At 52.9% G+C, this 19,627-nt stretch overlaps 3 protein-coding genes across 3 annotated transcripts in view; all 3 read left to right on the top strand.

Moving 5' to 3' along the window:
- Nucleotides 1-4,129, top strand: part of PRPF8 (pre-mRNA processing factor 8) — a 32,079-nt gene extending 27,950 nt beyond the window's left edge. The window contains exons 34-42 of the mRNA XM_006891020.1: nt 172-285; nt 368-541; nt 827-1,020; nt 1,722-1,961; nt 2,046-2,187; nt 2,857-2,997; nt 3,149-3,288; nt 3,376-3,578; nt 3,811-4,129. Of these exons, the coding sequence (XP_006891082.1) occupies nt 172-285; nt 368-541; nt 827-1,020; nt 1,722-1,961; nt 2,046-2,187; nt 2,857-2,997; nt 3,149-3,288; nt 3,376-3,578; nt 3,811-3,965 (1,503 nt within the window). The 3' untranslated portion in view covers nt 3,966-4,129. The remainder of the gene's footprint in view (nt 1-171; nt 286-367; nt 542-826; nt 1,021-1,721; nt 1,962-2,045; nt 2,188-2,856; nt 2,998-3,148; nt 3,289-3,375; nt 3,579-3,810) is intronic.
- A 910-nt stretch (nt 4,130-5,039) lies between these two features.
- On the top strand, nt 5,040-9,366 carry RILP (Rab interacting lysosomal protein). The gene is made up of 9 exons (XM_006891094.1): nt 5,040-5,267; nt 5,339-5,432; nt 5,519-5,625; nt 5,714-5,947; nt 6,178-6,323; nt 6,575-6,697; nt 8,240-8,323; nt 8,602-8,693; nt 9,299-9,366. Exons 1-9 carry the CDS (start codon nt 5,040-5,042, stop codon nt 9,364-9,366), a joined length of 1,176 nt encoding a protein of 391 aa, XP_006891156.1.
- Nucleotides 9,367-9,525: 159 nt separating this feature from the next.
- On the top strand, nt 9,526-19,306 carry SCARF1 (scavenger receptor class F, member 1). The gene is made up of 11 exons (XM_006891093.1): nt 9,526-9,626; nt 9,932-9,993; nt 10,192-10,293; nt 11,101-11,623; nt 13,390-13,608; nt 14,016-14,144; nt 15,263-15,366; nt 15,789-15,909; nt 17,210-17,331; nt 17,412-17,558; nt 18,456-19,306. The coding sequence occupies exons 1-11, from the start codon at nt 9,526-9,528 to the stop codon at nt 19,304-19,306; spliced, it is 2,481 nt and encodes an 826-aa protein (XP_006891155.1).
- Nucleotides 19,307-19,627: the final 321 nt, after the last annotated feature.

The raw sequence follows: 19,627 nt of genomic DNA, 5'->3' as shown, positions 1-19,627 counted from the left end.
GCTAAATTGAAAATTGTTTTTGGGCAAAGCCCTTTGATAACTTCCTGTATTTCCTGCAGTGCCTAACACTCAGTAACACATTATTTTATTATTTTAAAACTAGGATCATTTCTTTTGGCTTATCTAGGGGCATGAAGATGCAATTTTCATATTCTCTCTGTTGTGTTTCAGTTGGCGAAATGGAAAACAGCTGAAGAAGTGGCTGCTTTGATCCGTTCTCTGCCTGTGGAGGAACAGCCCAAGCAGATCATCGTGACCAGAAAGGGCATGCTGGATCCCCTGGAGGTGAGAGAGAGGGAAAATTTGAACAAAAGAGAGCTAAGACCTCTAGGTTCTCTTTCTCATCTTGTACTTGATCCCATCTTAGGTGCACTTGCTGGACTTCCCTAATATTGTGATCAAGGGATCGGAGCTCCAACTCCCCTTCCAGGCTTGTCTCAAGGTGGAGAAGTTTGGGGACCTTATTCTTAAAGCTACTGAGCCTCAGATGGTTCTCTTCAACCTGTATGATGACTGGCTGAAGACTATCTCATCTTACACGGTATAAAGCCACCTCAGGAGGAGGTCTACTCTAAGAGGGCTGGGTTTGGAGTCAGGAGGAGATCCTGTGTTTTTGCTTTCCCCATAACACCCTTAAAGAAAGTTTTCAAATCTTCAGCTCATAGATGAGGAAAAAGATTGCTCTGCATGTGTGGATGACTTGTTCATAGTGGTGGTTGGGCTTTATGGTTTGGAATTCATTCATGGCAATCAGGCCCTGTAGGGTAAAGAAAGAAAAGAGTCTCAAGTGGCTGACTTCTCCTCACTCTCCCCTACCTCTTCCCAGGCATTCTCTCGTCTCATCCTGATTCTGCGTGCCCTGCATGTAAACAATGACCGGGCAAAGGTGATCCTAAAGCCAGACAAGACAACTATTACAGAACCACATCACATTTGGCCCACACTGACTGATGAAGAATGGATCAAGGTGGAGGTGCAGCTCAAGGATCTGATCTTGGCCGACTATGGCAAGAAAAACAAGTGAGTGGTGATGGTGGAAGATCCAAAAGCATGGGTGGCTCAATATGTGGTTTCTGGGTTTTTTTTTTAGACCTGCAGGCCCAGAAGTTTATCTAGAGCTGCCTGTAGAGAAAATGTAGGCAGTTTCTTAAATAGAACAGGAGATAACCCTTGTTTCAGGCCGTCAGTCTGATTATCTGGCACTATTGTGACTGTTTTGGACATCTCTTCCCAAACTCTCCTTTTCCTTCATATCCTTCCTTTTTTTCTTTTTAAGGATCTTTCCACTGATAAAATTTTTTTAAATTGAAATTTTAATGAAAGTTTTAGAGACTTTGGATTTCCATTCATTCATTGTTGCACATTTTCCTCTGTGCCCACCCCTCCACCCATCCTTCCTCTTATGGCAACCAAAATTTTCCATAGCTTTTCAAATACCCCTAGAGTAATAATGTTGGCTGTGGCTGAGAACCAGTGTTTTAGAGAATTGTCCTGTGCCAGGGCATTTTGGGGAAAGGAGGTGGGAATGCTGAGCAGGCTTGAGCTGAGAGGTCCACAGGCGGTGTCCTCCTGTCCGGAAAGTGAGGGACTATGTAAGTAGTGGAGCATCTCTGCTTTCTTTAGGAGTGTCTAGTGCAGGAGTTAAAGACTTGTCATTGAGACAGAAATGACTGAGGGATTCCACGAGGGAGACTTGTGGTGACACATGCTGTCCCCCACAGTGTGAATGTGGCATCCTTGACACAGTCAGAAATTCGAGACATCATCCTGGGCATGGAGATCTCGGCCCCCTCACAACAGCGGCAGCAGATAGCTGAGATCGAGAAGCAGACCAAGGAGCAGTCACAGCTGACTGCGACGCAGACGCGCACTGTCAACAAACATGGTGATGAGATAATCACCTCCACCACCAGCAATTATGAGACCCAGACATTCTCATCCAAGACTGAATGGAGAGTCAGGTACTGAAAAGGGCAGGAGGGCTGGGAAAGAAGATGTCCTGGTGCTTGAACTGAGGAATGCTGATAATCCCTTCTTGCTTCTAGGGCCATCTCTGCTGCCAATTTGCACCTAAGGACCAATCACATTTATGTTTCATCCGATGACATCAAGGAGACTGGTTACACCTATATCCTTCCCAAAAATGTGCTTAAGAAGTTCATCTGCATATCTGACCTTCGGGCCCAAGTGAGTGAGTGTATTCAGTTTACCACGGACAAATAAATCTATTTAGATAGCTGGAAGGAGAAGGCTAGAAATCTGCCTCACACAACTCGCAGTTAATAAAATACTGGTGATGGAAAGGTCTGAATGTAAAAAAACTAGGTGTAGAGCATTAGAACTGTGTGTGTACCACTTTCCTTTTGGGATGGCCTTCTTAAAACACAAAGCGCATAACCATGATCATAATTAATAATTTGTGTGCGATAAGGAACACTAAAAGATAAGCCAAGCCAGAAAAAGGACAAATATTAACATAACTAAGAGACAAGATTAGCACTTAAAATAGAATTCTCAGAAGACAATAAAGATAACGAAGAATAGGCAAAGAATACAGAAAGATATTTTAGAAAAGGGACTACAGATAACCAATATAATGTGAAAAGATACTTCGCTTTTATAGTAACCAGGGAAATATTTTTGTTAAACACCACTTTGCAGCCATTTGGTTGGTGAATTTGAAGACATTATCTCATAGGTGCTTAAGAAAAGTACTCTCTTAATTTGTTGGTGCCAGTGCTGGTTATACAGATGTATTCAGCTTGTGACACTACACTGAGCTGTGAAGCAAAGTTAACAGCCAATGCTGAGACACCAGGTAGGTACTCAATTTGGCCCTGGCCCCTTTGTCTCTAGATTGCAGGGTACCTGTACGGGGTGAGCCCACCAGATAACCCTCAGGTGAAGGAAATCCGCTGCATCGTGATGGTTCCACAGTGGGGCACTCATCAGACTGTGCATCTGCCTGGCCAGCTGCCCCAGCACGAGTACCTCAAGGTATAAGGTGGTGATAGTGTTTGGGGTGAGGAACTAGGGCTTCTTGTTGTGAGGATGATGGAGGGAAGAAGGCAGGCAAATAAACCTGGGTTTGGAAATTCCCGTCTGGAAGTAGAATTCTAAACTACTCTCCATTGCTTTTGGTCTACAGGAGATGGAGCCCTTAGGTTGGATCCACACTCAACCCAATGAGTCTCCCCAGTTGTCACCCCAGGATGTCACTACCCATGCCAAGATCATGGCTGACAATCCATCCTGGGATGGCGAGAAAACCATTATCATCACTTGCAGGTGGGCTTGCAGGAAGTGTGGGAGGTGGGCATTGTAAGCCAGACCTAGAACGGTGGCCTGAACTGACTCTGCTTATCCTTCCCCCAGCTTCACGCCAGGTTCCTGCACCCTGACAGCCTACAAGCTGACCCCCAGTGGCTATGAATGGGGTCGCCAGAACACAGACAAGGGCAACAACCCCAAGGGCTACTTGCCCTCCCACTATGAGAGGGTTCAGATGCTGTTGTCAGATCGTTTCCTTGGCTTCTTTATGGTCCCTGCCCAGTCCTCATGGAACTATAACTTTATGGGTAAGTAAGGAGCAGGGTTATTGAGAGAACATGGGATGGGATGGGGTTAGGTCTTTATCCTTAAAACTTGGAGGTGGGGAAGGGAGTAGCTGAGGGGTGAGGTTTAATTGAAAATAAAGAAATAAATAAAATTGAGGAAAAACAACTAAAGAGACCTTGGAGGTGCCTCAGTCCCTGGTGGGGTAAAGCCCGTGGACCTGTTGGTCACATTTGATGTTTCCTTCTTCCCAAGGTGTACGGCACGATCCCAACATGAAGTATGAGCTACAGCTGGCAAACCCCAAAGAGTTTTACCATGAGGTGCACAGACCCTCCCACTTTCTCAACTTTGCCCTGTTACAAGAGGGTGAGGTCTACTCTGCGGACCGGGAGGACCTCTATGCCTAGTTGTTTCCTCACCTCCTGCTTTGGACTCCCCAAAAGCTGGAGCCTTTTAGCCCCACAGACAGGCTGGTGACATTCAGCAGCTTCTTTTCTCCTTCTTGTGCTTGTTTTTGTGTTGTTGTCCTGTGATCCTAAACTGTGTAATAATAAATTTTGTATAAATAGGAGTAGTTGGTTTTTCTTTTTCGTTTTCTGGTTCGAGTTATGTGTGGCGGGTGTTTGTTGGGAGGCTGGGCTGGGCTTGTTCCCATCCAGGTGCCTTGATGGGGCAGAGCCCTCTGGTCAGAACTGTGGGACTAGAGAGCTTCTAGTGGAGTTGACTTTAAGACTTATAACCCTGTTGCCACAGGAGCTCTGCTCTGGTCGCCTCCTGGCAAGAAGCTGCACTACAATCCCAGAGGTGTGGGGTCCAAATCCACCAGATGCTGTGCTGGAGAAGGCAGGGCAATCTCTTGCGGTACCAGTCAGGTCTGATTTGATGGAACACACAAAAAAATAACTAAACAAACAAAAAAATTAAAAAAAACCCTGTTGTCACAAAATACAAATCCATCACCACATTTTCAGCATGTCTTGGAGCTATTGCTGCTCTTTCCAGCCTGTGAACTTGGCTTGCCATTTGCAGCTGTGATGCCCCACCTGGTCCCTTAAGGTTTCAGTATCTATTAGAGAAATAGGCACACAGGTGGCCAATGTGGAGGGCTGCTCTGGCTGCCCGGGTGCCAGTGACACCCTGCCTCACCTCTGGCCTGGAGGGGTTGGCAGGCAAGTCAGCCCCGTGATTCCCACTCAGGGGTGGAGCCTGGCCAGGGCACTGTGGGGGAGGCTTGACTGAAGTGACCATTTGTAGCCCTGACCCTCTCAGCTCTCAGCAGCCTGGCTGGAAGTTGTCCGCCCTGTTTCCTGTGACCTTGGGGTTAAAAAGGACAAGGTCCTGGAGCCCAGGAGCCTCTCCAACTCTTCTACTATTGCTTAATTGCTCCTCCCCCTCCCTCCACAACCCTAAACTGCTTCCTGGGCGGGAACTGAGTGGCTTTTCCCTGCTGCAGCTGCGGGGGCGAGGCCCTTGGGGGATAAATGGATTCCCAGAGGGCAGACTCTGGCGGCCACGGCTTGAGGCCTCGCATGGCCGCAGGTTCGGGGTCGGTGGCCGAGCTTGTGTATCACCTGGCGGGAGCCCTGGGCACTGAGCTCCAAGAGCTGGCGCGGAGCTTCGGGCCGGAGGCAGCAAGCGGGCTGGTGCCGCTCGTGGTGCGGGCCCTGGAGCTCCTGGAAAAGGCTGCGGTGGGGCCTGCGCCAGACTCGGTGAGTCACTGTCGTTCCCTTCGCCACCTGCAGGTCGGCGGCAGTCTAACCCCGAGCCCTGGCCTCTCCAGTTGCAGGTCTCCGCACAGCTGGCCGAACAGGAGCTGAGGCGGCTACGGGAGGAGAACGAGCGCCTTCGCAGGGAGCAGCACTGTGGGCCGCAGGGTGAGTGCAGGCGGCCGTGACCAGGGTGGGCTGGGGACTCTGGTCCCACGGGCTGCCGCTAAGAATGCTAAGAATCCCTTCTCCAGAGGAGCGCGCTCTGCTACGACAGCTCAAGGAGGTGACGGACAGACAGCGGGACGAGCTCCGGGCGCACAGTCGTGAGTTACTGCAGCGCAGCCAGGAGACCGAGGCGGTGAGGGTGCGGCGACGGGCACGGGGCGGGGACCTCAGCCTCTCAGCGGCCCACCCCCCCCAGCCACCACCTCCTGTTCCGCCCACAGTTGCAGGAGCAGCTGCACCGCCTCCTGGTGGTGAACGCCGAGCTGCGGCACAAGCTGGCGGCTGTGCAGACGCAGCTGCGCAAGGTTAGGGACCGAGAGGCCGAGAAGGAGCTGCAGGGCCAAGAGTCCCCAGGGCTGGTGGCGCCCGAGCAGCCAAAAGCCAGGTGTCAGCAGAGGCAGGAGCCTGAACCGGTGACCCCCAGAGCTGGAGCTACAGAGATTCCTGAGGACCTAGTGAGTGCATGACACCCTCAGCAGGGGCCAGTACTCACAGCATCTGGGTACTCGGGAAAGATTGCCACTGGGAAGTTGGAAGGTAGCACACAAGTTTGTGCCCCTAACCGACCTCCCTGCACTTTCTCAGCCAGAATACTAAACTGCCATCTACCTTTGCACTCCAAATTTCTCTGCCAGTCACTTCCTAGTGTTGTTCTGACTGCCCACTGACCAACCCTGTACTGCAGGCAGATGCTCCTCAGCATCCGGGGACTCCCCCCGAGGTAGGCCCGTGTGGCTTCAGTAGAGAGGAGGTTAAGCAGATTCTTCAGGAGCGGAATGAACTCAAAGCCAATGTATTCCTGCTGAAGGAGGAGCTGGCCTATTTCCAGAGGTGAGGGGGCTGGGCAGGGCCTGGACTTCCAAGGAGACCTCACACACATCCGTTCTCCGGCTTCTCATCATCCCACTTCATTCCTCAGCTCATTGACCTGTTTACTAGAAAGATGAGTCGGAAACCCTTGCCCTCCTTCACCTGGATGGGAGGGGGCAGCACAGAGGTCGTGGGAGACAGCAGCTTCAGCCAAGGAATTCTCCCTAGAATCGCCCCCATTACTTTCCACTGCCCCTCTCTGTCGCCTCTAGGGAGCTGCTCTCAGATCACCGGGTGCCTGGGCTTCTGCTGGAAGCCATGAAGGTGGCTGTCCGCAAGCAGCGTAAGAAGATCAAGGCGAAGATGTTGGGGACCCCAGAGGAAGCAGAGAGCAGGTAAACCCCCTGCCCTTTTGTCTGTATTGGAAGGAGCTCCAGGGGTACAGTGATTAAAGTGCTCAGCTACTAACTAAAAAGTCAACAGTTCAAACTAACCAGTCAGTCGTTCCTTGGAAGAAATATACAGTATGCTGCTTTCAGAAAGATGAAAAAACTCAAACTCATTGCCGTCAAGGTGAAACTGACTCCTAACTGACCATCCAGTGGGTTTCTAAGGCAGTACATCACCTGAGAGCAGAGAACCCATCTTTCTCCCTCACAGCCACTGATGGATTTGAACTGCCAGAGAAGTCAGCAGTATAACTCCCAACAGACTAGGCTACCGGAGCCCCCTCCCTCCATAAAGAGTGTTGTTGTTGTTGTGTACTGTGGAGTTGGAACTGACTGATAGCTGACCTTCTGGCAAGTTTTTGGAGGCAGTTAATCGCACAGCAGGTGTTTGTCCATCTCTCTCCCACAGAGCAGTTGGTGGCCTCAAATTGCGTACGTTGGGGACTGCAGCGCAGCTTCTTGCCACTAGGCCACCAGAGCTCTCTCCATAAAAATTATAGTCTAGAAAACCCTGTGGGGCAGTACTCTGGTTTACAGGGTCCCTATGAATCAGAATTGGCTCAGTGGCAATGGATTTGGTTTTGGTTTTATCTTCTCTCTCTCCTCCGCCTCCATCATTCTGCTTAGCCTGCTGACCTAGCCTGTCATTGTCTCGGCCTGCTCACCTGTCCTAGTCACCTTAGAGCCTGCTAAGCTGCTGCTCCTCCACCCTGACCCTGCTCCTCCACCCTGACCCTGCTCCTCCACCCTGACCCTGCTCCTCCACCCTGACCCTGCTCCTCCACCCTGAGCTCTGCTCCTCCACCCTGACCCTGCTCCTCCACCCTGAGCTCTGCTTCTCCACCCTGACTCTGCTTCTCCACCCTGACCCTGCTCCTCCACCCTGACCCTGCTCCTCCACCCTGACCCTGTTCCTCCACCCTGAGCTCTGCTCCTCCACCCTGACTCTGCTTCTCCACCCTGACCCTGCTCCTCCACCCTGAGCTCTGCTCCTCCACCCTGAGCTCTGCTCTTCCATCCTGACCCTGCTCCTCTGGTCTGAACCTGCTCCTCCATCCCAAGCCTCCTTCACCTCCTCCATCCTGAGCCTGCTGCTCCACCTTGAGCCTGATCATTCCCTACGCTTGTCATCTTCAAACCACTATGCAACTCCTCTGCTGAATCTGCCACTGTTCTTGAGTCCAACCTTGTTCTTACCCTACTTCCTCACATTCTTTTTTTTATTTTATTTTATTCTTGCTTTGGGTTAATTTGTTTGTTATCAGAGGAGTGAGTCTGAAACCATAGCCTTGTCAGAAACCTATTGTCTGTCAGACTAAATTAAAACCTCATGATAGCTATCTTTCATCTCAGTATCTCCTCTCTCCAGCACTGGATGCCCTGCAGCCACCCTGTTCTGTCTGCTGCACAGCAGGCTGGTGTGAACTGGGCTCCTCTCTCCCTCATGGTCCTTTTAAATGGCTTTTATGTCTCCTCTCTCTGCCTCAGTGATGATGAGGATAACTCATGGATCCTGCGCCCCAGTGATAAGGAAAACCAACTTCCACTTCCTGAATCCAGAATACAAAGTTTGTATGTCAGGGCAAGGGAAAGGGGCAGGGGCAGGGCAAAACAAGGGGCAGGAGTGTAGGGGTAAAGGGGTCCCACCAGGTTTTACTCAGCATCTCCTACCCACCTCACCAACTCTCCTATTCTGAGCTCTCACCGCGCATCGGCCTTTTATTCCTGCATTCCCTCATCTCCCCAGCACCTCACCCTGCTGTTTTCCCCAGCTGTTGTCAACACCCGCCGCCCCAGCGCAGTTAGCATCCTTGACTTCTGCTCAGAGCCCCTCTTGGGTCTGCCCCCAGCTTTGGCCTGTGGTATCACAAGGGTGGAGCAGAGGGCCCTGAAGCTGGGACCAGCAGCCCCACACCTAGCAAGCAACGGGGAGAAGAGGAAGACTCACAACAACCTCTCTTGGAACCCAGCTCCTGACTGACTCTGACTTGCTCTACATTAATGGCCTTGATTTGGGGGCCTCAGCTGACCCAAGGGCCCCCCAGAGTTTGAAGTCTGGCTGTGGATGGAGTTGTGACCTCAAATAAGAAGGAAGCTCCTTCCTCCCCAGCAGTATCCAAGGCCCTTCTGTGATTCTGGCCCGAGAGCCCTGGCTTCATGGAGGTGCTCAGCCCACTTTCCTTTCTCACATCCCTTCTCCAAATGTCTGGGCCACATCAAAGTACTTTTTATCTGAGTCTCGGTTTCCCCATCCATGAAAGAGAACTGACTACCTCCCTGGAGTTTGTACAAATGACCTGAGTTAATGTAATAAAGCAAATGTTCATAAAACAATATTCAAGAACCATGCCATGTCTGTCTCTCTGTCAGTGATCTGTCTCTAACCTCCCAGCTCTGTGAGAGCCAGGCTCTCTGTGGTCAGTCACTGGTTAAGGAAGCTTCTCTCAGCTCCTTCCTCACCCTGGGATTAAGTCCTAATGGAAAGCCGAGGCTCCCACCCCCACAGGGACCTGTCTCTTGGTTTTCTAGCCTTCTCTACTCTAACACCAGTTCCTCAAGCCCCTGCTCCATCCTGCCCGCTGACCTTCCTTTTCCTTTCATTTCACATTTCATGAGTGTCTAGACTTTTCAACACAAACCCACCTCTCAGGGAGGTGCCTCATGGCAGCCCGCCCCTCCGGCCTGGTTTCCTCAGGAAAAGACTTGGGAGGAAGCAGGAAGAGGGCTGGGAGCTGCAGGGCTGACTAACAAGCCCTCCTGCTGTACTGGCCGCCATGGGGCTGGGGTTACTGCTCTCACTGCTGCTCTTCTGGACCTGGGGGACCCAAGGGACCAAGTTGGACCCCAATGGGCAGCATGTCTGTGTGGCCAGTCGGTGAGTCTTGTGGGATTCTGGTGAGCAGTGGTGGTTGAATTGGTGCTGAGATGTTGAGGCAAGGGCAGGTATAGGGAAAGAGCTCACAGAACTGATGGGAGGGTAGCTGGATGGTGGTGGGTAGCTGGGGCAGGTGGTAGGAAGGTGAGGGAAGGGGCTGAGGATGACACTGGGGTTGACTCTAGGTGAGACCTCTGGTGGGGCTGAGGCAGTTTCCCATAGCTCAGCTAGAGATGATGATCCACATGCATGGTCACCCACATTGAGCCCTGGAGCCACTCAACTGACTCCTCTCTATTCCATAGCCCTTCTGCTGAGCCCCAGTGCTGCCCTGGCTGGAGGCAAAAAGATCAAGAATGCACCATCCGTGAGTAGCCAGGAGGGGACCTCAGCTGAGGAGAGGGAACAGCCAGTGATCCTCCCTCCTCCTGGGGCCTCCTCCTTTACAGAGTTCATCCTCTGACACCCTTAGCCATGAGAGGGCAGGGCCCCAGGAGCCCCTGTGAGGGATGGGGGTGTTCTCTGTTCCCCAAAGACTCTCCCACCTATGTAGAGTATTTTTCAGCCATCTGCGAGGGACCAGAGGCCTGCCAGAAAGACGAGGTGTGTGTGAAGCCAGGTCTCTGCCGGTGTAAACCTGGATTCTTCGGGGCCCAGTGCAGCTCTCGTGAGTGTCCCTTCGGAGGGCTGAATTCTGGAAAGAACTGGGTGAGGGCACGAAGCAGGTAGGAATGTAATCTTAGAACAAGGGCCAGAATCCCTTCCAGCCTCACTGAAGACATTGCCGCCTGCAGGCAGGAATGGCCACTCAGAGATACCCTGACCCATCTGGCTTTCACCAGCATCCACAAAGCCCTGAATTCACACAAGCTCAGTCCTGGGCACTTCACTTTCCTTTAGAACTTCTCAGACAATGCCGGTAATCCACTGGGAGCTGCAAAATGGATGAATTTCCACTCTGCTGCCACACACTTAGGGGGCGTGGAGAGTGCCACCCCACTCCATCTGGATCCTCCGCCGTCTCTGGTAGAAAGAGGAAGGTTGAGAGAAAAGAGTTGGCACACAGGAGAGCGTGAGGCAGGCAAGCCTGCAGCCACCAGACCCACTTGGGTATGGAGCAGACACTGGGGAAATGTGGCGTTAGCACAGCCGAGGGCAGCGTCTAGGCCCCAGACAAGGATGACTGGCCAGCTCAATGGAGGAATTCGGTGGGGAGGAAGAAGTGGGTGCGAATGACGTCATGGCCGTCTCCGGCTCCGGGGGAAACCCCTTTTCCATTCTGGATCTTTAAGCCTGTTCTTGACTGTGGGACCTAAGGGTTTTCGTAGTTCAGCACACAGGAGAACGGCTGCCGGTAACCAAGGCTCTGCTCCAGCGTTCAGCGTGTAGGCCTTTTCACTGCAGACAGGGTGAGCGCAGGACGAGGAGGTGTGCCCGGCCCTGAGTTCACTGTACCCATTCTGCCCCCTAACAGGCTGCCCCAGCCAGTACTGGGGCCCCGACTGCCGGGAGAGCTGCCCCTGCCACCCGCACGGCCAATGTGAGCCGGATACAGGCACGTGTCACTGCCAACCGGACCGCTGGGGCGACCGCTGCGAGTTCGAGTGCACCTGCACCCACGGGCACTGTGACCCCCAGACGGGCACGTGCCGCTGTGATCCGGGCTGGTGGGCGCCCACGTGCCACCGCCCGTGCCAGTGCAACCTGGCGGCTGCGCGCTGCGATGCCACCACGGGAGCCTGTCTGTGCGAACCGGGCTGGTGGGGCCGGCGCTGCAGCTTCCGCTGCGCCTGCCACGGCTCGCCGTGCGTGCAAGAGTCGGGCCGCTGCGCCTGCCGGCCAGACCGCTGGGGCCCTGCCTGCCGCGAGCGCTGCTCGTGCGTGAGAGGGCGCTGCGGCGACGCCACGGGCCACTGCGCATGCCCGCCCGGCTACCACGGGGAGCGCTGCGAGCTGCCCTGTCCCGCCGGCCGCTATGGGGCGCAGTGCCAGAATAGGTGAGAGGCACAGGGATCGGGCGGGTGCAGATGAGCAAGACGGGGGAGTGGGGGCTGGAGGGCAGAGAAGAGGACTAGAAAGGGGAGGAGAGCTCAGGAGGGGAGAAGAAGGGCTTAAAAGGGGGAGAAGGGAGCAGAAGGAGATAGAGGGGAGAAGGGGGCTAGAAGGGAGAGGAAGGGGTTGGAGGGAGAAAGAAAAAAATAGAGGTGCAAGTGAGAAGGGCAGGAGACCTCCAAGGATTGCATGGTATGGTGCGCGCCACAAAAATACTGATGGCAGGGATGCATGCAAAAGGAAAAAGGAAGAAATCTAGATCTCTAAGTTGAGCTCACTCCACCCCTTTCATACAATTACTGTTTACTATTAGCAAAGATATTGAAACTAGCAAGACATGGATGGAAGGTGGCTCACATGACAAAGGATCGCAGGAATTCTTTAAGATTCTCAACTTGTTGCTGTTCAGTTGGAACTGACACGAGGATGACCTTGCATTGGGTGTCCAAGGCTGTAAATTCCATGGAGGGAGCTCTGGTGGCCTAGTGGGTTAAGGAGCTGCGCTGTCAAATTGAAGGCATGCAGTTTAAATCCGACATTTGCTCTGCAGAAGAAAGATGGGCAGTCTCCTCCCATGTGATTTACTGTCTCTGAAAACCTGCTGGAGGGTCAGCTATGAGTCCGTTCTGACTTGACAGCAACAACAAGAAGAACAAAATTACATGAGAGGAGATTTTCTTTCTTTATGTAATGGAGCTGCTGGTGGATTTGAACCACCAGAGATGGGAGGCCTTTGGGTTAGCAGTACAACTCCCTATAGACTAGGCCCCCAGAGCTCCCTTTTCCAGACTCCATTGCTTTCAAACTTTGACCTGCTTCATCCACAATAAGAAATGCATTTTACATCACCACAACAATTGTGTGTCGCTAAAGTTTAACAAGGATAATACGTTCTTAAATTTTACTACATATAAATACAGTAATCTTTTTCTGCTCCATTTCTTCCTCCTATTTTTTTTTTCAAGTGCTAGTTTAAAAACACGCGGAAGAAAGATGAGCAATCTCCTCCCATGTGACTTACCCCTGTGGGAAACCCTCTGGATGGTCAGCTATGAGTCACTTTGGGCTCGACAACAATGAGTTTAAAAACAACCACCACCACCACCAGACCAATTGTTGTCATGTCAGCTCCAAGTTAGGATCTACCAAGTTAGGTAGATTGAGTCTATGAATTCTCTGCCCTTCCTCAACTGATGGGTCTGTCCCAAGTGTATGACCCCAGATAATTAAGTGTCCAGAAGGAGAAACTTCAGGTCTAAGCACCAGTGAGAAATGAAACTGAAAAACTTATCTATCCTGAAATTAAAATGGTGAAACCAGATCTTTTTGCTTTCACCTGTACGCATTTTCATGTTGTGGCACAGGAAATAAAATGAGTGCCATTAATGGCAGATTTCAGACACCAAAGAAAGGAAGGAGAAGGGAAGAGTTGAGCAGAGGGGAGCAGTGGTTTTGTGGGAACTGTGGCTGCCCTGGAAGACTGGTTCACAGAGTGGTGGTTTAGGAGTGGGGTGGAGTCATGCAACACCCTCATAGATTATCTGCTCAGCGCCTTCACTGTACAATCTGGAGAAACAGAGGCTCTAACCTTCCTGAGAGACAGAGCTGGGCCCTGCTTGCTCTCCATGCCCTGGAAGGCTTGGGTGGGTGGGCACAGTGCCTGCTGGAGGAAGTGGGCTCCACATGCTCCCTGGGACTCCTCCTTTCCTAGCTGTGGCCACTGCAAGCAAAACAAGCCGTGCGCTCCGGACACAGGAAGCTGCGAGTCCTGTGAGCCAGGCTGGAATGGAACCCGGTGCCACAGGCCCTGTCCACCAGGCACCTTTGGTGAAGGCTGCAAGCAGCTGTGCCCCCGATGCCACCTTGGGGAGTCCTGTCAGTCAGACACTGGGCACTGTCAGCATTGTGACCCTGGCTGGCAAGGGTCAAGGTGAGCAGGCTAATTTGATCAGAGTGGGGAGCATCCTCCTTCAGGATTGCCACTTCCACTCCCAATCACATTCTCTAGGACAACTGATGCATCCTTGGGCCCAACACATTCATGCAGCAGCCTCCCAGGGGAAGACTGAGGGAGAGATTGGTCTGACTTGCCTTGGGCAAGATTCCCTCCCTGCTACCTCACCACTCAGGCCCTGTCCCTCTTCCCCCTTCAGAAATCTGTAATTTGTCACTTTGGGAGTGTGGCCCCAGATATAAGGCCCTGTTTACACCTGAACTTCACTGCTGAGAAGTAGCCGGTTGGGCCCAAAATCCAGGAGTGCAGGGAAGGTGATGAGCAGGCCTTGTGGAGGCCAGGCCTGCTCTGCACCCCCACTCCTCAGCCCTGCCTCATCTCAGGTGTGAGGAGCCCTGCCCACGTGGAACCTTTGGGAAGGACTGCAGCTCCACCTGCCCCACCTGTAATCACGGGACCTGTGATGCTGTGACTGGGGACTGTGTCTGCAGTGCTGGTTACTGGGGGCCCAGGTGAGGATGGGGGTGGCACCAGGGACCTAGCTCAGGCCTCTACAATCTGTTTCCTAATCTCCCTTCTCAGCCCTCCCTGCTCCCCAATTGCTCACCCAGTGTCTGCAGTTCTTTCTCTGCTGAGTGTGTATCTACCCATGTAGGATCAGGGCGGGGCTTAATAGAAAAGGTTCCCGAGGTAGAAAGTGCATTGCCCTGAGTCAAACTCATGATGCCCCCATATGTATTGGAGTAGAATTGCATCCCAAAGGGTTTTCAGTGACTGTGTGAAAAGGGAGCTCCGGTGGCCTACTGGATAAGGAGCTGCACTGCCATTCCAAAGGCAAGTTGTTTGAATCCACCAGCTGCTCTGAGGAAAGAAGGCAGGCATTCTCTCTTCCTGTGCAATTTACTGCCCCTGAAAACCCACTGAAGGGTCAGCTATGGGTGCGTTCTGACTTGACAGCAGTGAGTCAATTTGGGTAAAAGTAGTTGATCAAAAACCCTCCTTCTGAGGTACCTCTGGGTGGATCTGAACCACCAGCCTTTCCATTAGCAGCCAAGTGTGCTAACCTTCTGCACCACCTAGGGGACTCCTCCCCAACTAGACAGGGCGTATACTTAGGAGCAGGGTCCCAAAGCCCATTGTTATTTCCCTGCGGTCTTCTGGTGGCAAAGCATGATCAGTGTCTCCAGTCAGGCTTTCCTCCTGTAGAACTGGAGGGAGCATCAGATGGAGGAGTTCATTTTCTGGAGGAGATAACCGAGACCTGAGGGGCAGGGGTCTGGCTCAGCCCTCCCGACCCGAATGGGCTCTCCCTGGGTGTCTTTGCTGGGTGGACAATGAAGGGGACAAAGGCAGAGGCAGACCCTGCTCTGAGGATTACTAGGGGTCAGGGACCACATAGGCCACTTGTGGGTACTCTACTTAGAAGATGACCATGTGGGCTGAGGGATCTCCTGCCTACTGTCTGTAGTGCTGGGAATATGGCTCAGATCGGAAGGCGTCTGTTTGGGCATCCTCCACCTCAGGGGACGAGACAGTGCCCAGGAATCTACCGTTTACCACCCACCTTCTCCTTGTACTCTGCCTCCTTTCCTGCTCAGCCTTTCATCTGTATCTTCTCATCACCCCACAGCTGCAACACTTCCTGCCCAATTGGCTTCCATGGAGAAAACTGTTCAGTCCCCTGCCAGTGCCCAGAGGGGCCCTGCCACCCTGTCTCTGGGTCCTGCCAGCTCGGTAAGGTGAAGCGAGAATGTAGGGTACAGACCATGGCCCTGCATCTGAGCGCCAAGTGCCTGTCACTTGGAAGGGAGGATGGGCAATTTCAGAGCTATCACCTGTGCCTGGTGTCTGTGTGGGTGCCCTGGGGCTCCGAGAAACCAGTCTGGAGCCCAGAAAATGGATGAGCATGCCTGGACGCTAGAATTTACACCAGGCATGAGAATAGGAGCAAGAGTCTGTAGAACAGGCCTTGGCCACGAGGAGGAGGTAGACCAGTAGGGAGACTGCCTGGAAGAGGGGCCCTCAAGGCTGAGCAGAGTTTACATGTAGCAAAGGTGGAAGAGGAAGCCCAGGGAGGGACAGCTTGCTGCTAAGGATGAAATGTACCGTGTGGAAGGCAGGGCAGGCCTGTGTTTGAGCGCTCCTGCCCCCCTCAGGCCTTCACAGTCAGGACGCCACCCTCATCGCGGGCATCTTGGTGCCTTTGCTGCTGCTCCTCCTGGGCATTGCCTGCTGTGGTTGCTGCTGCTGGGCTGCCCGCTTGGACCCCAAGGACAGGTGAGCATCAGCATGTTCTCTTCCCACCCCACGGACTGGTGCCTGGTTTCCTTCCTCGGTGAGGTGGACCAGACCACACTTCAGTAGGATGGATGGAGGTCCCTGGCAGAGGAAACAAGCCAGCCACCTGTCTTCCTTAGAAGCCTTGGTGGAGAGATGCTGCGCTGCATGAGGAGGGGGACTGGGGACCAAGAGTTATTATTAGGTGCCACTGAGTATGATTCATAGTGACCCTATGAGTGACAGATCAGAACGCTGTCCTGTCCCATGCCATCCTCATAATCTCTGATGCACTCAGGCCTTTTGCAACAGTCACTGTGTCAACCCAGCTGCTAAAGGATCCTCCTCTCTTTCACTGTCCCTCCACCTTCTGAAGCATGTTTGTCTCCAAGGAATAGTCTCTCGAGCAACATGCCCAAAGGATGTGAGAGGAAGCTTCATCACCTGCCTCCAAGGATAACTTGGCTGTACCTTCTCCAAGTTGTATCTGTTTGTTCTTTTGGCATCCATGGGACTCAAACCCACAGCAGGAAGCTGAGCCTTACTTAGGAGACCCAAAGGGGATGAGGAGGGGGAGGAAAAGGAGAGCAGGGGGTGCAAAAGCAGCTGCGTAACTCTGGGCAGGCAGAAGGGACTAAAACTGACCTGACGGGAGAGAGACAAGTCATTGCAGAAGAGCAGACCTGGTTGCCCCTCCTCCAGGGCAGAGGACCTAAGGAGTGGGGATGAGAGCTCCAGAACTGAGCATAGGGCACATATAAGGGCTGTCAGAGAAATGGCTGCAAGTGGAGCACTGCCTGGGGCTGAGGAGAGGGGTGCAAATGTAGCTTATCTGGAAGGGCTGCCCTTTGAGCTGAGTGAGGGGAGCTTCAGTTAGGATGATAAGAACTAAAAACTGCATTTTAACAACTCCTTGCTAAGTGCCTGGTACTGTGTTGGGTCCTGACAAAGCTCTGCTTTCTAAGAGCTTCATTTTACAGGTGAGGTCCAGAGAGGTTAGTTCCAAGCTAGAGTTAGGACCTAGTTCTGTTTGAGTCCCGAGTCTCACTGTCCCTGTGATGGGCTTGTGTCTTGGGCTCAGTTGTTAGGATATTTCTCCACAGTCAGCACATGGAAGCGTGGGGGGGTTGGGGGTCTGGGTATGATGTGGTAAAAAGGAGACATGGTCACCCAGCCACTGTGCCTCTCTCACACTAACTCAGTCCAGAACCAAGACATGAGGGTCCTTTACTCTTTCCCCTCACCCTACCCTGCTTCCGCTAAGGGGGTCCTGGGCCGACAACCCTCACTCCCTCCTCAGGCCTACAAGAGATGGAGCTGCTGTGTCCCGGGTGAAACTGCAGGTGTGGGGGGCACTGACCAGCCTGGGCTCCTTGCTGCCCTGTGGCTCCCTCAGCAGCCACAAGCTGCCCTGGGTGACAGGTAAGTGGCAGCAGGGCTCAGGTGCTGGAAAGGGCGCGGCTTCTCATCAGGCTCTGCTCCTGACCCAGCACCTCCTACAGTCTTGCACCACGACCCCGAGATTCCCTTCAACCACAGCTTCATCGAGCCTCCCTCTGCTGGCTGGGTCTCTGAAGACTCCTTTTCTTCTGATCCTGAGTCTCAAGAGGAAGATGAGGGTCCGGCCTACTGTGTGCCACCCCAAGAAGGTAGCCCCCAGTAGTTCACTGGGCATCTGGGCTGCCCTGCTTGCCTTCATCCATTCATTCATTCATTTCCTTACTCACCTATTATCATCATTTCCTCACTCATTCATCTATTTCCTCATTCATTCATCTATCCATTTCCTCACTCACTCATCTATTAATTCATCATTTCCCCACTCATTCTTCTCTCCACCCATTTTCTCATTCATTCCTCTTTTTCCTCACTCACTCATTTATTAATTCATCATTTCCTCACTCATTCTTCCATCCATCTATTTCCTCATTCATTCATCTATCCATTTCCTCACTCATCTATTCATTCATCATTTCCTCATTCATTCATTTATCCATCCATTTCCCCATTCATCCACCAAGTGTTCATCAGGAGCCTATTCTATGCCAGTTGCCCTTCCTGGCTCTGGGAACATAATCATGAACATGACTGACCTAGTCCTGCTCTCAGCAAGCTGACATTCTGGTGGATCGTCACTTGTAGAACAGGGAGACAAGGACTTTGATGGGAACATAAGAGCAAGGGCTCATATTCCTGCATCTTCAGGGGTGCTTGGGATCAGTGTTTGTGATATCTGGGTTGACTTTGACAGGATCAGGAGGAGTTGGCTAAGTGAAAGTTAGGGTGAGGCAAGAATGGTGTTCCAGGGAGAGGGAACAGCATGGACAGGGCCCAGAGGTGAAGCCTTACTGCGCAAAGGAAGGCAGTGGCCTTAGTTTAAAGTGAAGAGAGTGGGGAGAGAGATAAGAGGAGGAGTGGAGGAGTATCAGTGATGCTGTGAGTAGATTGCTCTATTTACCTGGAAGGTACCGAACCGGGTAAGTAGGATGGGTTGGGGTATCCAACCTAGGCCCAACCAAACCCCGCTCTTCTGTCTGCTTTGCCAGGGCTGGCCTCTGTGGTCCAAGTCCAGTCTCCAGAGGCCAGTCTGGCTGCAGACTCCTTCCCACCCCCTGAGGATGCCTCCACGCCCTTCGCCATCCCTCGCACCTCCAGCCTGGCTCGGGCCAAGCGACCATCTGTGTCCTTTGCTGAAGGCACTAAGTTTGCACCACAGAGTCACCGGGGCTCAGGGGAGCTCTCCAGCCCGCTCCGAAAGCCCAAGCGTCTCTCTCAGGCAGCACAACTGGGCCCCGAGGGCCAGGAGGCTGAGGAGTCCACAGCCCTGGAGCCAACAGAAACAGATGAGAACCCTCGCGGGACTGCCAGCCCCAGGGACTCTGTGGTTGGGAACCGACAGTTCCCTCTTGGAAGCTGGACGGTGGCCGAACGCGTGGAAGCTATTGAGGGCAACATGCAGGAGCGCTCAGGCCCTGTGACCACCATCTACATGCTGGCAGGAGCTCCCCGGCCGTCGGAGGGGCTGGCCAGGTCTACCCTGCACCGCTTTGCTAATTCCCAGAAAGGCCAGGCAGAGCCCAAGGTCAAGAGCGCCATTCCTAAGCCTCCACGCAGGGCCCTGAGCCGGAACAAGGGCAGTGCAAGGCGGGCCTCTGGCTCTACAGCTCAGAGCTCTGACTCGACCCCATATGAGGAGGTTGAGGGGGCTGGGCCAGGGGAAGCTGCCAAGGGACTGGGGGGAGGCACTGAGAGCCCAGGGAGAGCACAGGAGCTGGTCCCTGAGGGTGGCCTCCCAGAAAAAGATCCTCAGAAACCAGCTGAAGAGAAAGTGCAGACAGAGCCCCCATACGAGAATGTTGCACCCATCTCTGGGCCATCAGGGCCCCGAGGACCTTGAACTTGGGGAGTGGAGGGATCTGGAAGGCCCTGCAGCTGGATCCAGTTGTGCTGCACACACACAGGGAAGTGATCACAGGGTGGGACAGATGTGCCAGACCCTCTGCCCCTTCCGCAGGGACAGGTCAGAGGTTAGAAGTCAGGGCTGGCTCTGGGTCAGGGAGTGGAGAAGAGATGGCAGCGGGACTTTTGCTTTGTTGTCCTGGACTCATTTTGGCCCCAACGGGACGTTCTTTCCTTTATTTGCAGAAATTTTTCTGAATCGGCAAACACTTGCATGTTTGGGATAAGATTGGTTAAATAAGTTTTATGATCGGTTACC

Source organism: Elephantulus edwardii, unplaced genomic scaffold (genome assembly GCF_000299155.1).
Source record: "Elephantulus edwardii isolate Elephantulus edwardi_28Jun2011 unplaced genomic scaffold, EleEdw1.0 scaffold00094, whole genome shotgun sequence".
Lineage (NCBI taxonomy): Eukaryota > Metazoa > Chordata > Mammalia > Macroscelidea > Macroscelididae > Elephantulus > Elephantulus edwardii.
The sequence above is the reverse complement of the archived record's forward strand: the minus strand, read 5'-3'. Positions and strand labels throughout refer to the sequence as shown.